The 23,519-nt window shown below is 38.4% G+C and overlaps 1 protein-coding gene across 1 annotated transcript in view; it reads left to right on the top strand.

Moving 5' to 3' along the window:
• Positions 1 to 11,465: 11,465 nt before the first annotated feature.
• Positions 11,466 to 23,519, top strand: part of LOC129773231 (uncharacterized) — a 29,687-nt gene continuing 17,633 nt past the window's right edge. Inside the window, exon 1 of the mRNA XM_055776826.1 lies at positions 11,466 to 14,042. Within this exon, the coding sequence (XP_055632801.1) occupies positions 11,466 to 14,042 (2,577 nt within the window). The remainder of the gene's footprint in view (positions 14,043 to 23,519) is intronic.

Raw genomic sequence — 23,519 nt, 5'->3', positions numbered from 1 at the left:
TCAAATGATACATGTATTGGGGAGTAGAACATTTTTGTTATTTTTCAGCTGTAAGAAATCGGGATGCCATAACATGTGCTAAAAATTAACTTTAGTTGTACCATTAAACCATTGAATTGTGAACTAACATAACTCACTTTTGAGAAACACGTGTTATGAATCGTTGTTGAACCACAAAAACCGTTTTTCAGGTTTTTGGTTCCAGGTTTTTCTCAAGCTCCTGTTACTAAACGATGAGTGTCACGAAACCCAAATTATTCTTAAGACCAGTTCACAAACAGAAATGTAATAACTGTCCCAAAAATCGTTGCAAGGTAACGAGAAGGGCGTACAAATTATTACCATGTCATGAAAAGATACAGAATTGAAAATTGCTTCACATACAGTTAGAAGTTTTAAAAAAAACTTCACACTAAATTGCATACGTTTATACTCGACACAAAATTAATGTTATTTTTACTACAACTACCTTGAAATTGAAAATAAAATAAAAAACAAATATGGATAGCACTTTCAATGGAAAGGGCCTGGCCGGGTAAGGGAGTAAAAAGTGCCCCCAAACCAAATCACCAGCTGTATGGAAAATATTGTATAGGATACTAAATAAAACATTTTGACAGTAGTACCAAATATTTGAGTCTTTATATGGTACATCACAGGATCTACGGTGAAAAATGCTCTTTCCCGTTTTTTTCACGCCATACTGAATAGCTTTGAGACAAAAATATGGAAAGAAAAACTGAAAGTACATCTTACTAAGGTGTATCGATCAATACTTTCAAGCAATTTCTTCCTCAAAAAATCAAATATTAAAAAAAATTAAATTAATTTTTATTTTAATTTCAAAGTAATTTTTTTTTTATTCCGAGATTCAGTACTACTCTAGTTAGTATTCAAATTTCTTCCTACGTCCATTTTAGGTATACATGATTTTTTTAGAATTTTTAGAGTGTTTTTCGCGGTAGAAAAAAAATTATATATATTTTCAGGCATTTCGAAATTTTGAAAAAAAAATATTACTTTGAGACCCACTTTTGCTCTAATTTTTTTAAGTGTCAAAAGAATTGCGCGAAAAAAAATATTTTTTTGGCATTTTTAATTTATTTTGAATTTAGATACCCAGTTTTTTTTTCTCATATCTTAAAATATATGAGATTATCTATACATTTGATTTAGATGGTTTACCAAATTCACAGGAGTCAGCAGTAAGATAGAGCTCAGTGAGAAAAAAAAAAGTTCTTGCGGAAAGATAATACTGATTAATCAGAAGAACACTTTAAAAAATCCAAATTATTATTATTATTTTTAATTTTAATCTCACAATTGAAAACCACGAATGCAATACAATGATCGATTTCAAGAAAATAAAAATAATAATGCAGGCGATGAAGAAAATTATGTTTGTGTCTCGCAATGCTCTTAAAAATTAAGGAAAAAATTGCACCACATGTAGAAAAAAAGACACATAGGAACGCATTTAAATAAAAATTAGAGCAGAAGTGGGTCTTAAAGTTATATTTTTTTCAAAATATCGAAATGCCAGAAAATATATAAAAATTTGTTATACCGCAAATTTGTTTTTTTTATGATTACATTTTTTGATGATAAATTGTTTGAAGATATTTATCGACACATCTTAGCAAGATGTACTTTCAGTATTTTTTTTCATATTTTTGTCTCAAAGCTATTGAGAATGGCGCGAAAAAAAGGGGAGGAGCATTTTTCACCGTAGACCCTATGATGTACCATATAAAGACTCAAATATATGGTACTACTGTCAAAATGTTTTATTTAGTACCCTATACAATATTTTCCATACAGTGATTTGGTTTGGGGTCACTTTTTACTCCCTTACCCGGCCAGGCCCTTTATCTACAATATTTCAAATCATTACTTAAAAGACAAACAATAACAACTAGTGATAACTTGCTTCTGTGGCCAAGTGGTAAGCATCACACATTATGATCAGGGCTTCTTTCGTCAAAGAAATTTCTTCCGACTTGTACTGTGGTCACGCGTATTATAGAGCTCGCCTGCCGCTCAGGATACATTCTAGGCGTGTTATTTAATTACATAATAATTCACAACTACACCCAAAACTGTTTTTCGCACTTGTTTTGGCACCCTTATTTATCACATTAAATGAGCTTAAAAACAACAGAAAAAGTGCTACTCTCTCATACTGGTACTGACTTGCGTTTAAGCCGTCCTTGGTTCGATCCCCGCTTGAAATCGTTTGGACTATTTTTTTGGTACAATCCTAAGCTGACGTTCAGTCTGAGAGAAAGAGATGTGTGCTCCCATACATAGAAACATTTTAAAACTTTTGAACAGGGTTCTTTTATTTGTTCATTTCACCCTACAGCACACTAAAAAGCATTTTATTCTGCCGAAGATGATACGTTTTCTGCCAACGTTAGTTTGGATGTAAAAATAACGCATGTCTACGTTGAGGTGACAAAAATTCCTCTGGGAACGTTCGTGTCATACGAGAAGGTTTGCAAACATCACATTGACTTTAGTTCTGCATTAGTTAACCATTCGTTGTTTTTTTTTTGCGAATCAATATGAACCAGTGCGGGAAATACCGATGGAAAATTGAAAACTTGCGGCAAGAGTCACCGTTAAACTCTATCCAACATGACAACGTTTGTAATCGCACAAATATTGAAAATAGATTATTTATTTTTTCATCATTCAGATTGTAAAAACTAACCGCGTCCGATCAGTCATAATCATGCAATCGATAGCTGTTCGTGTTCGCGAGCGCCAGACGCGATACCCGATCATCAATGAGAATCACAAAAGACGAGATCGGAGCACTTCGAGCGATCGAAACGTAGCGATTAATTGAGCCGGTATGCCACAACACGTGGGAATGACGTTTTGGGGCGGACAAATTATCATATCGCGCGCTCTCTCTCTCGTTCACCCGAGTGCTCAAGTGCCCCACCATACCTGACATTATTCATCATCGAGAAGTGAACAAGGTGCATGACCCTCTTGGGAAAGCGAACGTTACGATTAGGCGATCACGCCGCAGCAAGGCTCAATGAAAGCGAGTTTGGACAATGAACGGATCACATCGATGCCGATGCGGGGTTTTATGGAAAGTTATCAAAATATGGCTTCAATTGATTGAAAGCTGACTGGAACAATTAGCTTCGAAGGTTGTGCAGTCAATATTTTGAAGCGTTCGAGAGGATCGGTCAAACAAAGCTTATTTCAATACCCCAAACAAGTTTCACTTGTCCGTCAAAGGGGGGACCAACATTTAAGAAATTAATTGGAACAAAATGATACCTAATATAGCAGAATTAAAGCTTTAATCAAACATATCAACATTTGGAAGGAGGTTATTAGCCAATGTTTGCTCGTATTGCAAGCTGTTGAAATACGCCGTGGCGTTAGAATGGTCAAATACCTTGCTGTCATTCGATTGGTAATAAATAGCACCCATTCAATTCACGTCAACGGTAATATAATCCGCCCGGCGCACCAATCGGACTCACAAATCCCACCGCCAAGTTCAACAGGTTGATTTTAGAATATTTCTGTCATTCCTCCATTTCACGCGCGAGAGACCGCAGCGGCCACAGCGCGTTCGACCCATGACTCATTCGCTGTGGAATTCCAACCCCCGAAGTCTAGTCGCAGGTCTCCAAAGCGGCAACCTATGCAGAATGCGAGCTCAGCTCGGCGAACCAGAAACCGCGTCCATGAGTGACTGACTGGCTGACGTAGTCTCCCGATCTTAAATGCTGACAGTTAGCCGCGCAACAATACGCAAATCGAACAATTAAGTAGATCAGAGTTTGGGTCTACGCTGGCTGGTTCCGCATGCACAGCGGTCAGCTCGGTTGACTGACAGGTCAATCGGCGGCCGGGAAACCACAATTGATGACATGTAACTGCCGAGAAATCTGTGTAATTACGGGGGCAATTATTCAAAATCCATTTCTTCCGTCACGCGTATCAAAGGAGCGCGGCTCTTCGTATACCTCCGTTACCATCGTGTAGGAAAATATTGCGAGGCGACCCAATGGAAGACCCAAATGCACGCGCGTAGAGAAATTTCGAATGTGTTGAAAAGATGTTTTTGCTTTTGTTGAAACTCAGTCAGCTCGTAATTAGTGGAATGCGTTCGATTGTTGTCTATCTATTCATCAGGTAGTTCCCAGTCGAATGTGGTCAAATTTTAGAGAAGAATCTGCTTGATACTGAGAGGGAATTCAGAGTTATTTTGAATAGCATGATGCGAAAGTGAGTATACAACGGACACATGTTAAAATGGTTATTAAAAAAAAGTTAAAATTTAAATTATTTAAAACGCCCAAGAACATTAACTTTCAAGTTTTCTACTCCTAAGCTGTTTTTAAATTCCTACAATTTAAATGTTTTACAACTATATCCAGAACCATCTTATCTTCCAAATAAAGCAACAGAAACGTTCTAAGCAGTGTCTTTTTTTAATCAGAGCCATTTCAAGACAAACAGAGCCCAAAATACGAAAAGTTCAATAGCTCTGTCATAGCTGAGATTTGATCACATGCGCAAAATGTTTCTTTTTTCAATCAATATCTTTTATCAGTCAATACCTCCATCATCTCCTGAATTTTTTTGGAATTGAAGTAGTAACTGCGATCACTTTTTTTTGGGAATGTTATTCATGGAGAATTTTGTTCTGTTGTTACATTGTGCAACCATATTGATACAATTCAAATTTTGGAAATGAATAATATCTATGCTGGTGTCTTCTTTGACGGCTTTTGTGAAGCAGCTGATGAATATTCATAAATCAAGGTTTTACAAATACAGATTTGAATTGAGAATATCAATAATCACAATTAAACGTCATTAATCTGGATTGAATTTAAGTAAACAATTCATTTTCCTGTTATTTAGCTCCAATGCAGTATACAATAAAACCTGAGATTCGGACGTTTTTCAAGTTCAACCATTATTTTTTGAAAATTTTCTGTTTTATACAGATAATTAATAGAATGACTTATGACTGAAACCCATTTTTTAAGATACCGCACTCAGTGTGCGCAGCAAATGCTATGGAAAAATTCATGATGACGAAGGTGCAGCGTCGATATCTATAAAAGCGATGCCAAAACATGTCTTTATTTTGAAGGCATTTGATTTTGTGAAAATATTTTAAGCAGATTTCGAAAAATGTTACGACATTCCGAAGACATATTAAAGCTGGTGAAAACGTTTGTATTTTTCCATGAAAAAAGCTAACATATACCGAAAAAATCAAATACAATATTGGACATTTTCCAGCATTACTTAGTTATCAGTGTCATTAATATACTTTTTAGCGTCGCAAACACTGATCGAAATTTTTTTCTTCATTTGTTCATATTTAAATTAAGGGGGGGATCCCTGTCGAATAATCGAAAGGTCGAAAAATAATGAATTTTCTTGTTTTTTATGTACATAGGAGTTTTTTAAAAATTCAAAAAATTGCCAAAATAACGGCCATCTATAAACCTTATATATAAAATTCTCGTGTCACGATGTTCGTGGTCAAACTCCTCCGAAACGGCTAAACCGATTCTAATGAAATTATGTACAAAACGTTTGTTAGCCATGAGAATAGGTCGTAAACTATATTAGATACCGCTATGATACCGATTACTGTATATTTACCGTATATATACCAATTAGGGCGACACTATGCGAAAAAATCATTTTTTCTGCATAAATTGAAATTTATTTTTTTTGACGTAGAACTACGTCTTTCAGGAAGAGTGCCAAATCAGAAAACAGGTCATGTTTTTATGAAATAAAGTTAACGTTAATAACTATTTTTGCCGCGAACGGATTTTGACGATTTACACACTAAACGAATCGAAAATTCCGTAAGATTTGTTTATTATGCTATACATTAGAATCCCTTGGTTTGTAAATGGTTAAAATTCATGAAAACTTTAAGCGTTTCCATTTTCCCATACATTTGTTCTGTCCATTTATGTGCTTTCCCGAACAGAGCAGTCAATAACGAGCAACTTATCGACGACCAACGGAGGGGTAATCGTAGGATTTAAAGTCTCCGTGAGCAAAGGAAAAGGTAGAAGAATGAAGGGGAGTACTTGCCTAGAGTATAAACAGTGGATCTCGCTTCGGCAAACTTTCATTCGGCATCGGACTGTTGAGCAATCCAGTTCACTTTGCTTTCGCTGCGCTTCGATCTAAGATTGGACCCCACCAGTGGTAATCCAACTAGGATATCGTCGTTTGATTTTTCTATTCGTTTTACGCGTTATTCGTATCGTGTGTTTTACTTCCCGCGTCATAAATTGGACGCTTCGCTTAGTGTATGATGAGTAAGAAGAAGAGGAAGGCAGGCTCGAGCCCTGCAAAAAACGAACGCATTGCCAGGGGCAATAAAATTTCGAGGCATGCGTCATCTGATAATGCACGCGATGTTGGTGCAGTGAAAAGCGCTCGCACTGAACCGAGCTTTCGGGAATGTGACACCGCATCGAACAACAGCGAAGCTGGCGATTACGGCGCGTCGGTCGAAAATGTAAACGCCGTTACCCTTGCAGCAACCAAAATCAAGCTCGCCCCGCTGGTGGTGAAGGCGGTCGCTCTTGACAAACTCATCAGCGAATTAGCATCGATGGGCAGAGTACAAGCTGTGTGGCATAATTCAGTCTTTTTCCAAGAAGTTAACATTGTTTGTTTTCCGTCATCATAAGGGCTTCATTGGTGCCTTTGAGAATGCATCAATGCATTAAAATAAAGTTATGGCGAAGCAGGCGTTAAGTTTGTGTGCCCAAAAAATATTTGGGGAATACCAAGCATCTTGAATGTCTTACTGGAATGTTATAAGTTATTCATTTCGCTTGTTTAGTCACCAAGAAAGTAAATGTCGTTCTGGAATTTTGTATGTCATTAGGTTTCGCTTGCCAGTAGCAAAACTTTCTCCACTAAGGGTGACAGCTGCGCTTCTCTCGAGCATGAGAAAGTAATGCAACTTTCAACGACAACGCAACAGTTGTTTCTAAAATTTCACAGCATTATAGAATAATATCCGAAGGTATAAATGAGCGATTTATATAAAATAACAGCGATGTTCTACGTCAACAATGCGGTCGTATCTTGGACACAACCTCCTATAATTTTTTTGTATCTATTTTAATTTGGTTTCAGAAAAAACATAAAAACCCAAATCTTCATCCTTTTAACCCCGTCCCATTTTCTTTATGTTTTATTTCGCGATCTTAAACGAAATGCGATAAACACAATATCCAAATACAAAACTTAACAACATTGAGCTTCGTGTTCTACTTCTGTAAAATAGAAACAGAATTTTGGTTGGAATAAACACACTTTTTAAACGAAAAATATTGATGGAAATTTGCTATACCCTTTCAAATATGTTTTGTATGTAACAAAGTGACACATTTTCTACAAGTGGGTAGTGTACAAAAATTCTGTCTGATAATGTTTTTTATATTATGGATAAAGTTTTAGCGGAAATGTAGTTAAAAAATATTAAAAAAAAGTTGGCTCAGGACTATGTCATCTAAGTATTCAAGTAACATGAAAAAATAATCTGTATTCAAATGTTACCAATGTAAAATAATTTTTGGTTTGCTAATCGGATAGAGAGTAGATCGCTCCACAATTTCTGTTTTTGATTAAGGCAAGGTTGCCGCATTTCCATGGATCGATTAAATTTGAGTCGAACAGATTTCGGAATGCAAAAGCCGATTTCGTTCAAATCGTGGAATCCGATCGGCCTTCAGACCAATCGGATTCCGGAATATGGGTTAGTGTTTGATATTGTTCCCCCCAAACATGGTTCATGGCCTATGTGGTGATCTGAAGCTTTTACCGCCTTGCGTTGCAGATGGAAAACACGATCACAAGGGTAGATGAATATCCAATGTAAAAACGAAGAAAGGGACAACCATTGAAAAATATCAGTAACGCAGACTTTGACGGACTGAAAATCGTTGGGTATTACCACATTCGCCTCAGCTGAGCTAAACGTTCAATGTTTATATTAGTGTTGAGTTTCACTGTTCAGCGAAAAGCAGTATAAAAGTCCGTGAATAAGGCAAGCAATATGGCTGTGTTTCAAATTCAGAATATCGATGTGACTACTTCTCGATAGAATGACAACGACGAAATAATGCGCCAAAAAATTGGCCAGTATATCAACACCAATGAAGTTATCATATCTTTGGTTTCACAATTCATGAACGGGACCAGTCATGATTTTGGCTATCCATTCAGAAAACCTATTTTTCACTAACGAAACCATGATTGATTATTGATTTGAATATTGATTTTCTTTATTTCATTTTAAACTTTTAGATAAAAGTATATTACTTTTTTTCACTTCACATTTTATATATTAACATTATTCTTTTTTTACTTATTTGCATATTTTACATCAATCACATCATTTACGTAAATGAAATACATTGAAATAAGATGGTTTGAATGATTTGATTTTTTTTTTATTGTTGGCGGTCATCGTCCAAAGCGCTCAATTCCTCTATATATGGCATAGCTCTTATCGCCACATATTCGTTTGATCTTCATCAACGAATGGATCAAAAACGTAAAACCATTCAAACATACGCACAATATCACAACAACGTACAAGACAAATATGACACAAGTGTAATTCAGTCGTCGCGCAAGTTGCAAATTTCCGTTGTAATTTACCACTAAAAATCGTCAAAACGTCGCCGTTGGACTGTGGTTGTGGCATCGTTATTGCTGTGGATTGATCTCGGTGATCAGGTCGGTGTTTTCGCTGAAGATCAACATTTGTTTGAGTGGATTTTCTACAATACACCTGTGGAAGAATAGCCATATTTCGAGCAGATCGGAGAAACAAGAGGAGGTTGATCGCCGCCCGTTAGTATACAATCGAAGAAATGTCTGACGAAGAAGTGGGAGCCGAACGCCTTTGTAGTAACTTTCTTCCAATATCAAGTGAAAGCAAAGATATGACGGTTTCTGAGCTCGCGAACTTGATGAAATCCCAGTTCTACGCATACCAGCGTAGCACGAAAGATGACATTAAAAAATTAGGAGATAAACTCACCACTCAGATGCAGAATTTAAAATCGGATCTCACAGCTGATATCGAGAAACTGAGAGATGAAACCAAACACATCGTGGGTGAGTTGACCGAATCTGTGCAGAACAACAAAGTTGAGGCATCACAAGCTTTGGAGAGAACGACCAGAAGAAACGATCTCATCATCAGTGGTGTGCCTTACGTCAAAGGGGAGAATCTGCTGCAATATGTGCATGGATGGTGTCGCAAGCTCGGATATACAGAGGAAGGTTTTCCTCTACTAGATATCCGCCGCCTTTCCAAAGGGAGATTGAGCGATGGTTCCATATACGTTATTCTGCTGCAATTCGCCTTCAACACGCAACGAAACGAATTCTTCTCTCGGTATCTTCAGTCTCGCTCATTATCGTTATCGGACATTGGGTTCTCAGTCAACAAACGAGTCTATGTGAATGAAAATCTCACTCAGGCATCCAGGAATATTCGGAAGAATGCGCTTCAACTGAAAAAGGATGGAGAACTGCAGACGTTGTATACAAGAGATGGAACTGTTTACATTCGGCAGAAGTTAGGTGATCGTGAGATGAGGATATCATCGGAAAGCGAATTAGATCGACTGTAGTTGTTCAAACCATAGTTAAAAAATAATTGGAATCCAATATTTCGCGCACGACCCTAAAAGATTATTGCCTCAAATTGAACAGATAGTAGGATAATCGATACCAAATCAATAGCCTTTGTCCAGCACTATCGACCTTTAGTTCTTTGCCGCGCTTGACCACCAGCCACAAAAGAAGTATACGAAATATACGTTCACTTTGAACAAACCAGTTGAACCTATAACACGTTCTTTTCGCTTCTCGTTCTCCTGAAAGAAATACTGAAATAGTTGTCGTTCGCGGTGTCGAAGTTAGCCGCAAATTTTTTAGGCGCTTTTACGCAAACGTTGTCGCGATTAGGCTCACCGTAATCTCGTCTCGAACATGGTCCTTCGAACCGGATCAAATATCGTCGCGAAGTTCCGATCATAGTGGAAATAAATGTCGAAAGTTGTCGAGCCATACACGGCGTGGTGATACGATTGAGGAAATTTGCGCGAATTTATCCGGCTGAGCGGTTGAAGAGCCGAACAGTGCTTTGGCGTAAAAGTGTTTTCGAAAGGCTAATAACGCGAAGTTCTCGAACACGTACAGATTTTATAGTGTAAAATTCTCGAAACGCTGTGAACTTATGAACGGTGGTTATGACCACGCGGTTAGAAATTAACTGGAATTGATTGGATTAGCGAAAGTCGAAGACGATTCGGGTGTGAAAATTAATTATAGAAGTGGAATCGTATAAAAGAAAAAGTGTAAAAGAAAAATTGGTGAATTTTACTTCCGGTATACGGTGCACGTGTTGCACACGCAAAAGATAAGTAGCGGACCGCCTCGTTGGATTGTCGTTGTCGAGAGATCATCGCACTCAAAAACCAGGTGGGTTCGTTCTGTGTTAGCTTAACAGGACAATTGCAATGGAAAAATCAGAGATAGATAGCAAGTCGGGCGGAAAATCCGCCATAGAAAAAAGGTCAGATGAAAGGACCTCCATTGTCCAGAGTCGGGCAGCCATGATAAGACGATCGATTTATAGAATTAGCGAGTTTGTAGAAAATTTTGAATCGGAAAATGATGCGGGACAGGTTATGGTAAGGTTGGCTCGATTAGAGGAATTATTCGTGGAATATCGCAATACGATTTTGGAGCTTCTACAATTAGTGCCGAATGCTAGGAAAGAATATGAGAAATCTCTCGATGAAATTGAGGAAATTTATTATAATTGCAAAACGTTTTTGAATGCAAACCTGCCGACACAAGCTGCAAGTGTACAACGAATAAATCAACCTACGACTCAAATTAATCACATTAAGTATCCAGAGTTGAAATTACCTGATTTCAGTGGAAGGTTAGAAGAATGGCCGTCGTTTCGCGATTCATTCGACGCAGCTGTTCATTCGTGTGGGCAGTTGAACCCTATTCAAAAGTTTCAATATCTGAAGGGTTGCCTGAAAGGTGATGCGTCTCGAGTAATCGATTCGATAACTGTTACTTCCGAAAACTATGCATTGGCCTGGAAGACATTGATCAATCGGTACAACAATAAAAAATTGTTAATTAAATGTCACATCAAAGGAATTTTTGACACCCCTGCGATGCGTCGAGAGTCTTCAGAGTCACTTCTCGTTCTGGTTGATAGTTTCGAGTGAAATATATCCGTGTTGAAACGGCTTGGTGAACCAGCAGATCGCTGGAGTTCCATTCTTGTGTACCAGCTTAGCCTTCGTTTGGATAATCGAACTCTCCGAGAATGGGAGAACTTTTCCTCGCAAAATACTGTCCGTGAAGATGGAGTTGTCAACGACGGAATGCCATCGTATGTTGAAATGATAAACTTCTTGCAGAATCATGCTCGGGTGCTCCAATCACTCGCACCGCAAATTGAGCCACGTGATACATCCCGCCCTGTTGAATCGAAGAATAAATCGAAACCAATCACCTATCATGTAGTTGAGTCTAACCTCTTCGCCTCTCGCAAGTGTCAGCATTGTAGTCAAGATCACTTCCGCGGAAATTGCGGACAATTTCGCAAACTAACTCCACGTGGACGTTTAGAATTTGCAAAGTCAATTCGATTGTGTCTAAACTGTCTAAAAACGGCATCCCATAGTTGCAAGGTGTGTCCGTCATCAAATTGTCGTGAATGTAATCGCAAGCACCACACACTTCTACATTTGCCACCTCTCGAGCGACCACATCCGTTGTCTCAGTCGTCGACTTACGTCAGTCAACAGCATCAACAATCAGCGTCGTCATCTCAAGAACTATCTCCAAACCACCTTGCCATTCCTGATCCTCGAACGTCATCACTTTCTCCTCCGATGAGATCATCGTTAACTGATCCCAACTCGTTTCGATCTGCGCACTTTGCAAACCCTGCGTCCAGTGACGAACTAACAAACAACCCACCTGAGACACTCGCAACTCAATATTGTACCAACATGGATATTGTGTTCCTATGGACAGCGCTGGTCATCTTCGAAGATAAAAATGGAAATCCATTTCCCGCTCGTATCCTGCTGGATTGTGGCTCACAGTGCAGTTTTATGAGCGAATCGTTACGTCGTCAACTGAAACTCGATACTACCATCTCGCCGATGAATGTAGCTGGAATTGGTTCCAGTATCACTAAGGTTGAACATTCTGTAGTTACTGTCATCTCATCACGAACCTGTGCTTCGTATCGGAAGAAAATGTCGTTCTTCGTTCTGCCGTCGATCTCTAGTGTAATGCCATCTCGTGTCGTCGATTGTTCTCAGTGGAATCTTCCCACCCACGCAACACTAGCGGATCCTACATTTAACATGCCAGGTCCTATTGATGCTATCCTCGGCAATGAAATCTTCTCCGAAATACTACGATACGGTAGAATAGTAGTCGGAAACGCATACCCAACTTTACAAAAAACTGTATTTGGATGGGTTGTGTCGGGGAAATGCGAAGAGAATATTGACTCCGTTCCTCATCATACATATCATATCAGTCGTCTCGATAATATCGACAATTTAGTGAAAAAATTCTGGGAAATTGAATCTTGCTCAACGGAAAACGCTTGGTCGCCATCAGAGCAGCAATGTGAAACACATTTCAAAAATAATTTCTCGCGTGACTCTAAAGGAAAATATGTTGTGAAACTTCCAAAAAGAAACGATTTATTACCACAACTGACTGATAACAAATTCAATGCTCGGCGTCGCTTTCTAGCACTAGAGCGGAAATTTGATTCAAATTCTGAAATGAAACAACTATATCGTGAATTTATTCATGAATATGTCAACCTTGGGCATATGAGGGAAATTTCCCCCGAAGAAATCGATGATTCACCTCAATATTTCTTGCCGCACCATGCAATATTACGCCCGGAAAGCTCTACGACAAAATTGCGGACGGTATTCGATGCGTCCTGCAAATCTCAGTCAGGTGTTTCACTAAACGACGTTCTTCTTGCGGGACCTACTATCCAGAATACACTGATTGCGCTTGTCATGCGCTTTCGTATGCACGCCTATGTCATAAGCGCGGACATAGAAAAAATGTACCGCCAAATTTGGGTACACTACACAGATCAGCCTCTGCAGAGGATTTATTGGCGGGATGACAAAGAATCTCCGTTGAAAATGTTCCAGCTTCAAACAGTAACATATGGAACAAACAGTGCTCCGTTTCTCGCAACTCGGGTGCTACAGCAGCTCGCCGAAGATGAAGCTGAAAACTATCCTTTAGCTGCTCCTGTAGTTCGAACGAGTTTCTATATGGATGACTTGTTATTCGGCTGCAACAACATTGATACGCTGAAGAGTACATGCACACAAATCGTCGCTATGCTGCATTCGGCAGGGTTCACGCTACGCAAATTTTCATCTAACTCGCAAAATGTTCTCGAAATATTCCCTGAGCAACTAAGGGAAACAAGAACCCTTCTCGATCTCGACGCTGACCAAACAGTTAAAACGCTGGGTCTGTTGTGGGAACCTTATACAGATGTTCTCAGTTATAAAATATCAACTTGGTCTCCAGTTAGTAGATACACCAAAAGAATTATCGTGTCACCAATGTCAAGTCTGTTCGACCCACCAAAGCATCGACCACTGGCAAAGATGATTGTTCAAACATTATGGAAGCAAGATTATCCATGGGACTATTGTTTACCGCCTACTGTCCAGCAAATGTGGCTAGATTATCAGCAGCATATTGCCTTCCTCAAGGATCTCCGTATTCCTCGTTTCATCTCATCGCTGAATAGTTTCGACAACATCGAGCTGCATGGTTTCAGCGACGCCTCCGAAAGAGCATATGGAGCTTGTATATACATGCGATCCATCGCTGAAAACGGTTCTTGTGTGGTTCATTTGATTGCGGCCAAATCTCGTATCGCTCCTCTTGAAGTAAAATCAATAGCTCGTCTGGAACTCTGCGCAGCTCTTCTTCTTTCACACCTCTTACAAATGGTGATGGAAAGCATCGGTCAGCATAACAACATTATTTTATGGACAGATTCAACCATTTTCCTGCACTGGCTAGCCGCCACACCTTCGACTTGGCAGACGTTCGTGGCAAACAGGGTCGCGGAAATCCAGCGACTCACCTCGTGCGCAATATGGAGACACGTTCCTAGCGCAGAAAACCCTGCCGATTTAATTTCTAGAGGAGTTCAAGCATATGGCATCGTGGAAAATACCCTTTGGTGGAATGGACCTATCTGGCTATCGAATACCAATCAACGTTGGCCGGAAAACATAATACTGTCGTATCCTCAAACAGATAAAATTCTAGAAGCACGTAAAATTACTCTACATCTCTTCAAGAATATCACAAGCACATCCATTCAAATTTGTGGGAATCGACTATGCAGGTCCGATTTATTAAAAACCAAACACGCGCAAAGGAGCCCCAGTGAAGGCTTACGTGGCAGTATTTGTATACCTAGTTGTCAAGGCGGCACATCTCGAGCTCGTATCTGACCTCAGTTCAGCGGCCTTCATAGCAGCACTACGTCGATTCGTCGCCCGCAGGGGAATCCCCAGCACCATTTATTGCGACAACGCAACAAATTTCACTGCAGCTCAGCGTGAACTCCGAGATCTACGTCGATTATTTCTATCACAACAACATAAGTAAGCAGTGTACATGGAAGCTGCTGCTCTCAAGATTGAATTCCATTTCATCCCACCACACGCTCCCACGTTTGGTGGTCTTTGGGAAGCGTGCGTCAAATCCTTCAAGCACCATATGCGCAGAATTGTGGGCAACAACCATTTGTCAGCCGAATCATTTACCACCGTTTTAGCCCAAATAGAGGCCTGTTTAAATTCACGTCCTATAACTCCGCTATCATCAGATCCAAATGTTTTCGCATTAACGCATGACAATTGTCATGACAAATGGTTTGCTTGGTTACTGCCAATGAATTGCTCAAAACATATATCTTTCTAATGCTGTACGTTCATAACTGCGATCATGGATGACACGATAAGGAACGATACCTCCACGACCCTGTGTATTCCAGGGATAGTCATGAAATCTGCGTTAGTCGCGGGGAAGTTGTCTGTGTGCTCCATCAATTGCCAAAGCGTGTGTGCTCGTCGTTTGGTAAAACTCGATGAATTGAAGCAAATTGTGCACACTTCAAGTGTCGACATTATATGTATAAGTGAGTCCTGGTTGAATGAGTCTGTCGATGATTTATTTTTTTTTATTAATCCGTTTATTTTTACAGGCTCAGTTACATAAGTTTAAAGGAGCCAAACTCTTAACTATATTTCAACTAGCATATATCAACATGTTGTTTCCTTAATTCTATGGTTAATGAAATAGGAAACCGATTACTCGCGGTCGACTCGAGTTTAGAAGGGTGACACATTTTCATTAGGAAAAGGATGGGATGTAAGGAGATGTGTGTTTACACTCGCACTCACATTCACATTCACATTCTCATTCACACTGACACTTCACACTCAATTCTTAAAACTATCCTTACATCTAATATGTATTTATAATTTAACTTATTCTAATGTTAGTAAGAAGGGAACCGATAGCTCGCGAAGGACGAAAAGGAGGGGAAAAGGATGTATGAACAATCACACTCGAAGATCGATAGCTTTAAGGAAAACATATATTTGGGACATGTAATCAAGGTCTAACCGAGCCAACACATCTCTCACCGGCACATTGGACTGCTTTCTTCCAGCCCGAAGGGAGTTTTCTAAATTCGATCTGGCGACAAGATACAACTCGCACGACCAAACAACGTGTTCGATGTCGTGGTAACCATGGCCACAACCGCAGAGATTGCTGTCGGCAAGATTAAAACGAAAAAGCAGCGCGTCTAACGAACAGTGATTGGACATGAGTCGGGAGAAGGTGCGAATAAAGTCCCGACTCAAGTCCAGACTTTTGAACCACGGATTGAGGCTAACCTTAGGGATAATTGAGTGGAGCCACCGTCCCAATTCGTCTTCGTTCCATTTGCGTTGCCAGTTAACGATGGTATTTTTACGAACTAAGTCTGTCGATGATGATGTTATAAATTTGAATGGTTACAGTGCAGTCTGCAACGATAGAGTTGGTCGGCTGGGAGGAGGCGTATTAGTGTACGTGAAGACTGGAATAAAATTCAAAGAACTAAAAAAATCAGTAGTTGAGAGTAATATAATTAAAACTAAATATATACTAATGGAATTAGAGCTTGATAACAGCAAAATTTTACTGGGAGCATTCTATAACCCTCCTGAAACTGACTGCTCTAGCGAAATAAGTTCACTCCTTACTGAGCTCGGCCCTTACTACAATTATCTTTTTTTTCTCGGAGATTTTAACACAAACATGCTAGATCCACAGAGAAGCTTAAGACTTAAAGACGCTCTTCTGACTTACGATATGCACAATGTAGGAACCGAGCCAACTTTTTTCTACAGAAACGGTTGTTCGCAATTAGATCTAATGCTGACAAATAGTGTATCTAGCGTTCTTAAATTTAACCAGATTGAAGCCCCCGTTTTTTTCTAATCACGACATTAGATTTGCATCGTTGAACTTCAATACAGTAAACAATGTGAGAGTCGTTAGATTCCGCGACTACAATCACATGGATGTTGATGGCTTAAGAGAAGCATGTAATGCTATTGATTGGGATAGTTTTTATGGTATAACTGATTGTGACGCTCTGACGGATTTTTTCAATGAAAGAATTAAATATCTCTTCGAGAAATACGTTCCTATCAAAACATATGTTCCCAAACAAAAAACGAACCCCTGGTTCAATGTAACGATTAGTAGAGCCATGATTGACCGTGATTTGGCATTCAAGCAATGGAAAGCTACCCGTTTAGAAGAGCATCATGATTTGTTTAAACAACTTCGTAATAGAGTTACAACCATGATTCGTGCTACAAAAGCTCAATACTTCAATGAAAGGATAAATCCTCTGCTGCCACCCAAAGAAGCCTTGGAAAAGGCTTCGAAATCATGGGATTATCAAAACATCCACTGATGTTTCCAACTGCTTTGATCCCGATGAGATCAATCAATCATTTGCGAATAATTTTTCTACAAACATCGTCAGTGATTCTTCAGTGATAGCCCGACATCTGAGGAGTTTTTTTCACTTCAATGTAATTAATGAAGTTGAGGTTGTCAATGCGATATATGAAGTGAAATCAGATGCAATAGGACTAGATGAAATACCATTGAAATTTATCAAAATTATTTTGCCTCTAGTTCTCGACCAAATTGGTTACCTTTTCAATACAATTATTCGCTCAAGCAGATTTCCTTCAGTGTGGAAATGTGCGAAAGTTATACCTATCAAGAAAAAAGCATCAGGAAACTCGCTTGACAACCTTCGCCCTATAAGTATCCTGTGTGCCCTATCAAAAGTACTTGAGCGTATCTTAAAATCCCAAATTTGTCGTTATATTCACAACCATGAACTTCTCACTAAGTTTCAGTCTGGATATCGTTCAAAACTTTGCACTAAAACCACTATGCTAAAAGTTTTTGATGATATAGGTATTATTTTGGATAAGGTAAAGTCAGTAGTCCTGATTTTACTAGATTTTTCAAAAGCTTTTGACACAATATCTCACGAAGTACTATGTGCAAAGCTTCTTAATAACTTTGGGTTTTCTGCAGATTCTGTTCGTTTGATTGAGTCCTACGTGACTGGACGCTATCAGAAAGTTTTCAATAATAATAGTTTTTCGAATCTATTGCCAATTAGGTCTGGAGTTCCTCAAGGATCGATTTTGGGACCTATCTTATTTACGCTTTATAGAAACGATCTTCCTACCACTCTCCAGTATTGCAGTATACATATATACGCTGATGATGTTCAACTTTACTTCGATTGTTCTGACTGCAAACTGGAGGATGTTACTCGGAAAATAAATGAAGATCTCAGACACATGTACAATTGGTCAGAAAAAAATAATCTCAGATTAAACATCGCAAAATCGTATGCTATGCTATTGAATGGAAACAATTCAAATGTTCAAAAACCTTGCCTACTTTTGAATACTACCCCACTAGTTGAAACCGCCACATCCAATTTCAAGTGGGATAGTTTGGTGCTTCACCAATGTGGAAACATATATGCAAAACTTAGATTTCTTCAAATGAAAGCATCGCTTGTGAGTAGGGGTACCAAATTAAAATTGTTTAAGAGTCTACTTTTCCCACATTTCATTGCATGTGACCTATGGTTGATGCAAGCATCAGTGAATGCTTGTGAACGACTACGCGTTGCACTAAATGCTTGCGTACGATATGTGTTCAATTTGAACAGATATTCACATGTTTCGCACCTACAAAGCCACTTAATTGAATGTCCGTTTGAAAATTTCAGTAAATTACGCTGTGGTCTGTTTTTGTTCAAACTAATGAAATGTGGAACGCCTGAATATTTGTTTTCCAAGCTAAACCCTTTGAGAGGGACACGATCAAAAAAGTTTATGTTGCCTCGTCATCGAACCGCACACTATGGAAACTCGTTTTTCGTTAGAGGTATCGCTTTTTGGAATTCTTTGCCAAATGAGCTGACAACGATCAGATCTGAGAGTTTGTTTAGGAAGAGATGTTTTGAGCACTTTAATTAGAAATCAAAAGGTTTGTATTGTAATTATGTTTGTTATTCAAATTTCAAATATACTTTAGGTTGTTGTAGTTTTTGCCACAGTTGATGTCATTGTAACAGATTAAAAGATGTAGATCTTAAGTTACTAATTAATAAAGGAATAATAATAATAATAATAATAATAATATATTAGTTATTGTTTATTGCCATACAAATGAAACACAAATTTATGCATTACTCGAGAATTAGTCAAGCAAATGGAATCAAATTAAGCATATTGGGGTTTCAGGATGCGATAAATGTTTCTATGGTAGTTAGACTTTCCACCCTTCTCTTTGAGGAGGGGCTGCCATACAAATGAAACATAAATTTCTGCATTACTCGAGAATTAATCAAGCAAATGACACCAAATTTTGCATGTGCAGGTTTTAGGGTGCAATAAATGTTTCTATGATGGTTAGACTCTCCACCCCCCTCTCTAAGGGGGGGTGGAGAGTCTAACCTAAATGGAGAGTCTAACCTAATGGAGAGTCTAATTTATGCAATATATCATTTCGGATATATTGCATAAATGCAAATAAAATTTCATAAATCATAAGATTAGTTTCGGTGAGCCTGAAAAGGATAAATCATTAACTCTTGGCTTCGAAGGAACAATTCCACAAGCAGCGATTCATTTTTGCCGATGTGTTGGTTGCAATGCCAGATCCACAGAGAGAGTAAAATATTCGCTCGCGTCCACAACTAGAGGGGAAACGAAGATGACCCAAAATGAGCAGAATAAGAGAACAATTCATTCCCACTCGACGCTCGCCGGCAACGACGTTGCTTCGATGACCACCAAACGGGAAGTGAAAGTTTTCCTCAAAGGATATGTAACATTTATACGCTAGCGACAGCGTACTTCTTTGCGTTAGCCCATTCGTTATATCTATTCTCGCGGCTGCATGAGTTGCCTGTTACTGATAGTACAGTTAGGGAAGCACACACATCAACAGAAATGTATGGGAAAATGGGAATGCTTTTAATTTTCATCAATTAAAAGACTCTACACAGCAGGGGATTGTAATGTATATCACATCAAACAAATCTTAGATAATTTCCGATTCGATTGGTAAGCAAATCGTCGAGATCCGTTACCAGCAAAGTTAGTTATTACCGTTGACTTTATTTCATAAAAACGTGACCTTTTTTCTAATATGGCACCCTTAATGAATGCCGTACCCTACTTCAAAAAATCATTTTTTCGACCTTCCAGACCAGAGTCCCCCCTTAATAGTGTCATTTTTTATGATAGCTTTCACTATTAAATGAGAAACACTTAAAATACTCGTATCTCAATCTAAATTTCTATAATTTAAATAAAGTATTGAATTTACATGTTAAAATACAAGATAACAGATCCATGCGATTCAACAGAGCAGAGCGTCAGGATTCCGACTCTGTTTTCATTGACGGAAATTACTATTGTAGTGTTCACGACCGTAAAAATCACTCACACGAACTCATATGTCAAGATAAGACAGATAACAGTACACTCGACAAAAAAAATTATAGGAAGAGCTGCGCTTTGAAAAAATATTGAAAAATTAATTTTTCTGAAAAAAAAATATACAGAACAGTTTCAATTTCCAACAAGTCACCCATACATCAGAAGATGGGCATGTTTAACTCGTATCATTTTTATGTATAAGTTATCACGATTCACATGTTCTGCAAACTTTTTTTCTATTTGGAAACATGTCAAAAGCGAAAATTTACACACAAAATGTTACGAATAAAACATTATTTTTTCAGTAGTCTCCATACAAAAATGTCATGTATTCTCGAAACTATAAAAGATAGAAAGTTGAAGTCTTCGACAAAAGTTCATCACTATTTTGACTTTAATCATAGTTAGAATTAGTTGTTATTTTTTCAAAGAAAAACATGGAAAAAATTGTTGTTAGAAAAACTTTTCCCAAGTAAAAGTGCCCATCTTCCGATGTTAGTGACTTGTCGGAAATTGTAATTGTAAGGAGATTGTGACTTGTTGGTGAAAGCTGTACATTTTTGAGAAAAATGATATTTTTTTCAGTGTAATTTGAAAAAAAAAATTGTTTTATGAAAATATAAACAAAGCACTTTTACATTTGATTTTATAGCACTATAGATTTGAGTTTGTGAAAATATTTATATTATATTGAGATATTGCAGCCAATGGTCAGTCGAGTTTCGTCTATAGTGTCACAAATCTCAATACTAATAAAATTTAGTAATGAAAATGTTTGGAAAGTACAAACATCAGTGACAAATTTGGAATTTGCTCAAGCATGAAACAAAGTAATAAAAATAATAAAACGAAGTTCGAAATAGACTACAAAAGGAAACAATGGAAGGAAGAACAAAACGTTGGGGTTTCTCGAACGGCAATCAACAAAATCAAACCAATAACTTTCGTCAAAAAATACTTTTTACCGCTTGGTCTTTAATGGGTTAATGGATTGCATTTCCATCTGCGACTCGCTTCGTAAATGCACGAAAATTCCGTTTTGATCCAGTTCGTAACGGGTGGTGAAAATGAAACATTTACAAACCTTGGGGTATAAAAAATGAATTACCATTAGCTAACCTCAAAGAAGATCTTCACCCAAAGAAGACATACTCTGTGTCTGATGGGATTGGAAATGAATTCTATATCATAAGCCTCTACCAAGCAGCCACCCGATAAATTCCGACAAGTACTGCTCGCAACATGACAAATCAAATCCAGGACGTACTTCCACAAATAATCAATGTGATGAGCATCGTGTATTATCAGGGAAACGCCAAGCATCATGGCTGCTTAACAACACGACAAATTATATTGGAGCCTGGCTGGAAGGTGATATCCCACCACCTAAACTAACCTTCAGATTATTAGAGGTTCAGATCCCTGAAAAATGCTGTCAAAGGAAAGAACTCCAAGTCTATCGACAGTATAAAAAATATCTTGAACAGTTTTCGACGAGAAAGCAAACATGTTCTGGGAGAATAAATATTTAATAAAGTGTGGCTGTCTATGGAGACGATGCTTTTGTTTTCTCCAAAATCGGAATAACTTTCCGCACAACCCAATATAGGCTATCCTGATTTCATCCTGAGCAATTTTCTCAAAGCTTAGATCGATCGGAAAAGAAAAACTGCTGAAAGTATCAATACGAAATTTTCAGAGATTTTGGACTCATATTATATAAAAAAAACCAGCTCCTGAATTTAGTACATTTGCAAAAAACTAAAAAAAACTACTTCAATCGTATTATTAGTTCTCTTTTTTGAGAATGATTAAAAAAATCAAAATATATTCTTTTGTCTAAGCATTATTCAAGAATCAAATTAAAGAAGATTCTTAATATGCACACGATAAGTGTGCCTCGATCTAAGACTCATCCTAATGTATATCAACAAGCGCTCAAGCATGCCTGGTGCGGATATAAAGCAACGGTTTGGTGGGCTTTTGAACACCTATCTAACTTGCACAACAAATCAAAATGAACGATTTTTATTTAATGATATTTTTCATTTGTGAATCATTGTAGTGAAATTTATAAAAAAGCTTCACTGCTTATCTTAGTAATTGAGATATCATCAAACGGATAAGGAGAAAATTTTACAAAACAATTTGTGTTACACACGTCACTGACGAAACACTCCGAACATCACGCCTAATAGCAATCAAACAAACAGTTATGAATGATCATCACCCCTCACCCGGAATAACCTCGATCTCGACCGACGTGTCGCACTTCTGAACGCGCGGTGCAACTCGATCGTCTGAATGGCCTAATGATTGGCCATTAAAGATTTTTTTTTTCACTCTTTCCACAACGGTCATTTATCGCTGCGCGACCGACCCCACAGCTTCACCCTTTGCGGACTGATACAAATGGTCCGAAATGAAGACGCGATTTGATTGCGTGAAATCAGTTCGTCCGAAATCGGGGATGAGCCTTTTTGAATTAATTGCCGATACAGCCGAGGAGAAGAGTCAAGTGACCGCTTATCAGTTCTACGAATATCGTAAACCATTCACCTAAATTACGGCCAGTGTTTCTCTCCCCCATTCGGACGACGCCGTCGAAGATATCGTCATCAGTTTCGAGGCTTTGATGAATATTAATAACACCACACGATCGTGCATGTGAGGAAATTAATTTTCACCCTTTTTCGCCCCGTCGTAAATGGCCCCCGAAACCTTTGCGTCGGGCATTGGCAACGACCATTTCTTCGATAAGATCATTGCTTAGACACACTTTTCGGGCAGCTCGGGGCACTGCTGGAGACCACCGCACACAGCAACAGGTTCTTCGGTCGGTGTCCGTTTATGGCTTCCCGAAACATCGATTGGCATCATCTCGGTAGGCTGGAAAATAAGGTGGTTCCTCAGAAGCTGCGTGAGGAAGATATTCGGTGACCGATAAGTGGACAGCGTATGTGTGGCTCATCTTTTGTGGGTCTCGGAAAGTGGTATAAAAATAGAATCAGGCTGAACTAATCCAAATTGACAGTCGAAAGTTACTGAAAATAAAACTATGCAAATCTGACATATTGCCCTCCATTAAAGCAATTAAGTTATCGATAACAATTTCAAACGCGATGTTAATGGATGTAAATATTCACACCTACGAACATTTATCGCGCTCCGTTGTTTACAAAATTAATCAAAAACACGAGGCATAGTGAATCATCATTTTGGGGGCGCTTTTTAAACGATTGTATAACACGTCTTAATTGTCGGAAAGGTTGATGTCTTACCCAGACACCTCCTGCTGAT

Source organism: Toxorhynchites rutilus, chromosome 3 (genome assembly GCF_029784135.1).
Source record: "Toxorhynchites rutilus septentrionalis strain SRP chromosome 3, ASM2978413v1, whole genome shotgun sequence".
In the NCBI taxonomy this organism is placed as follows: domain Eukaryota; kingdom Metazoa; phylum Arthropoda; class Insecta; order Diptera; family Culicidae; genus Toxorhynchites; species Toxorhynchites rutilus.
Note: the sequence above shows the minus strand (reverse complement) of the source record. Positions and strands in the feature narration are given on the sequence as shown.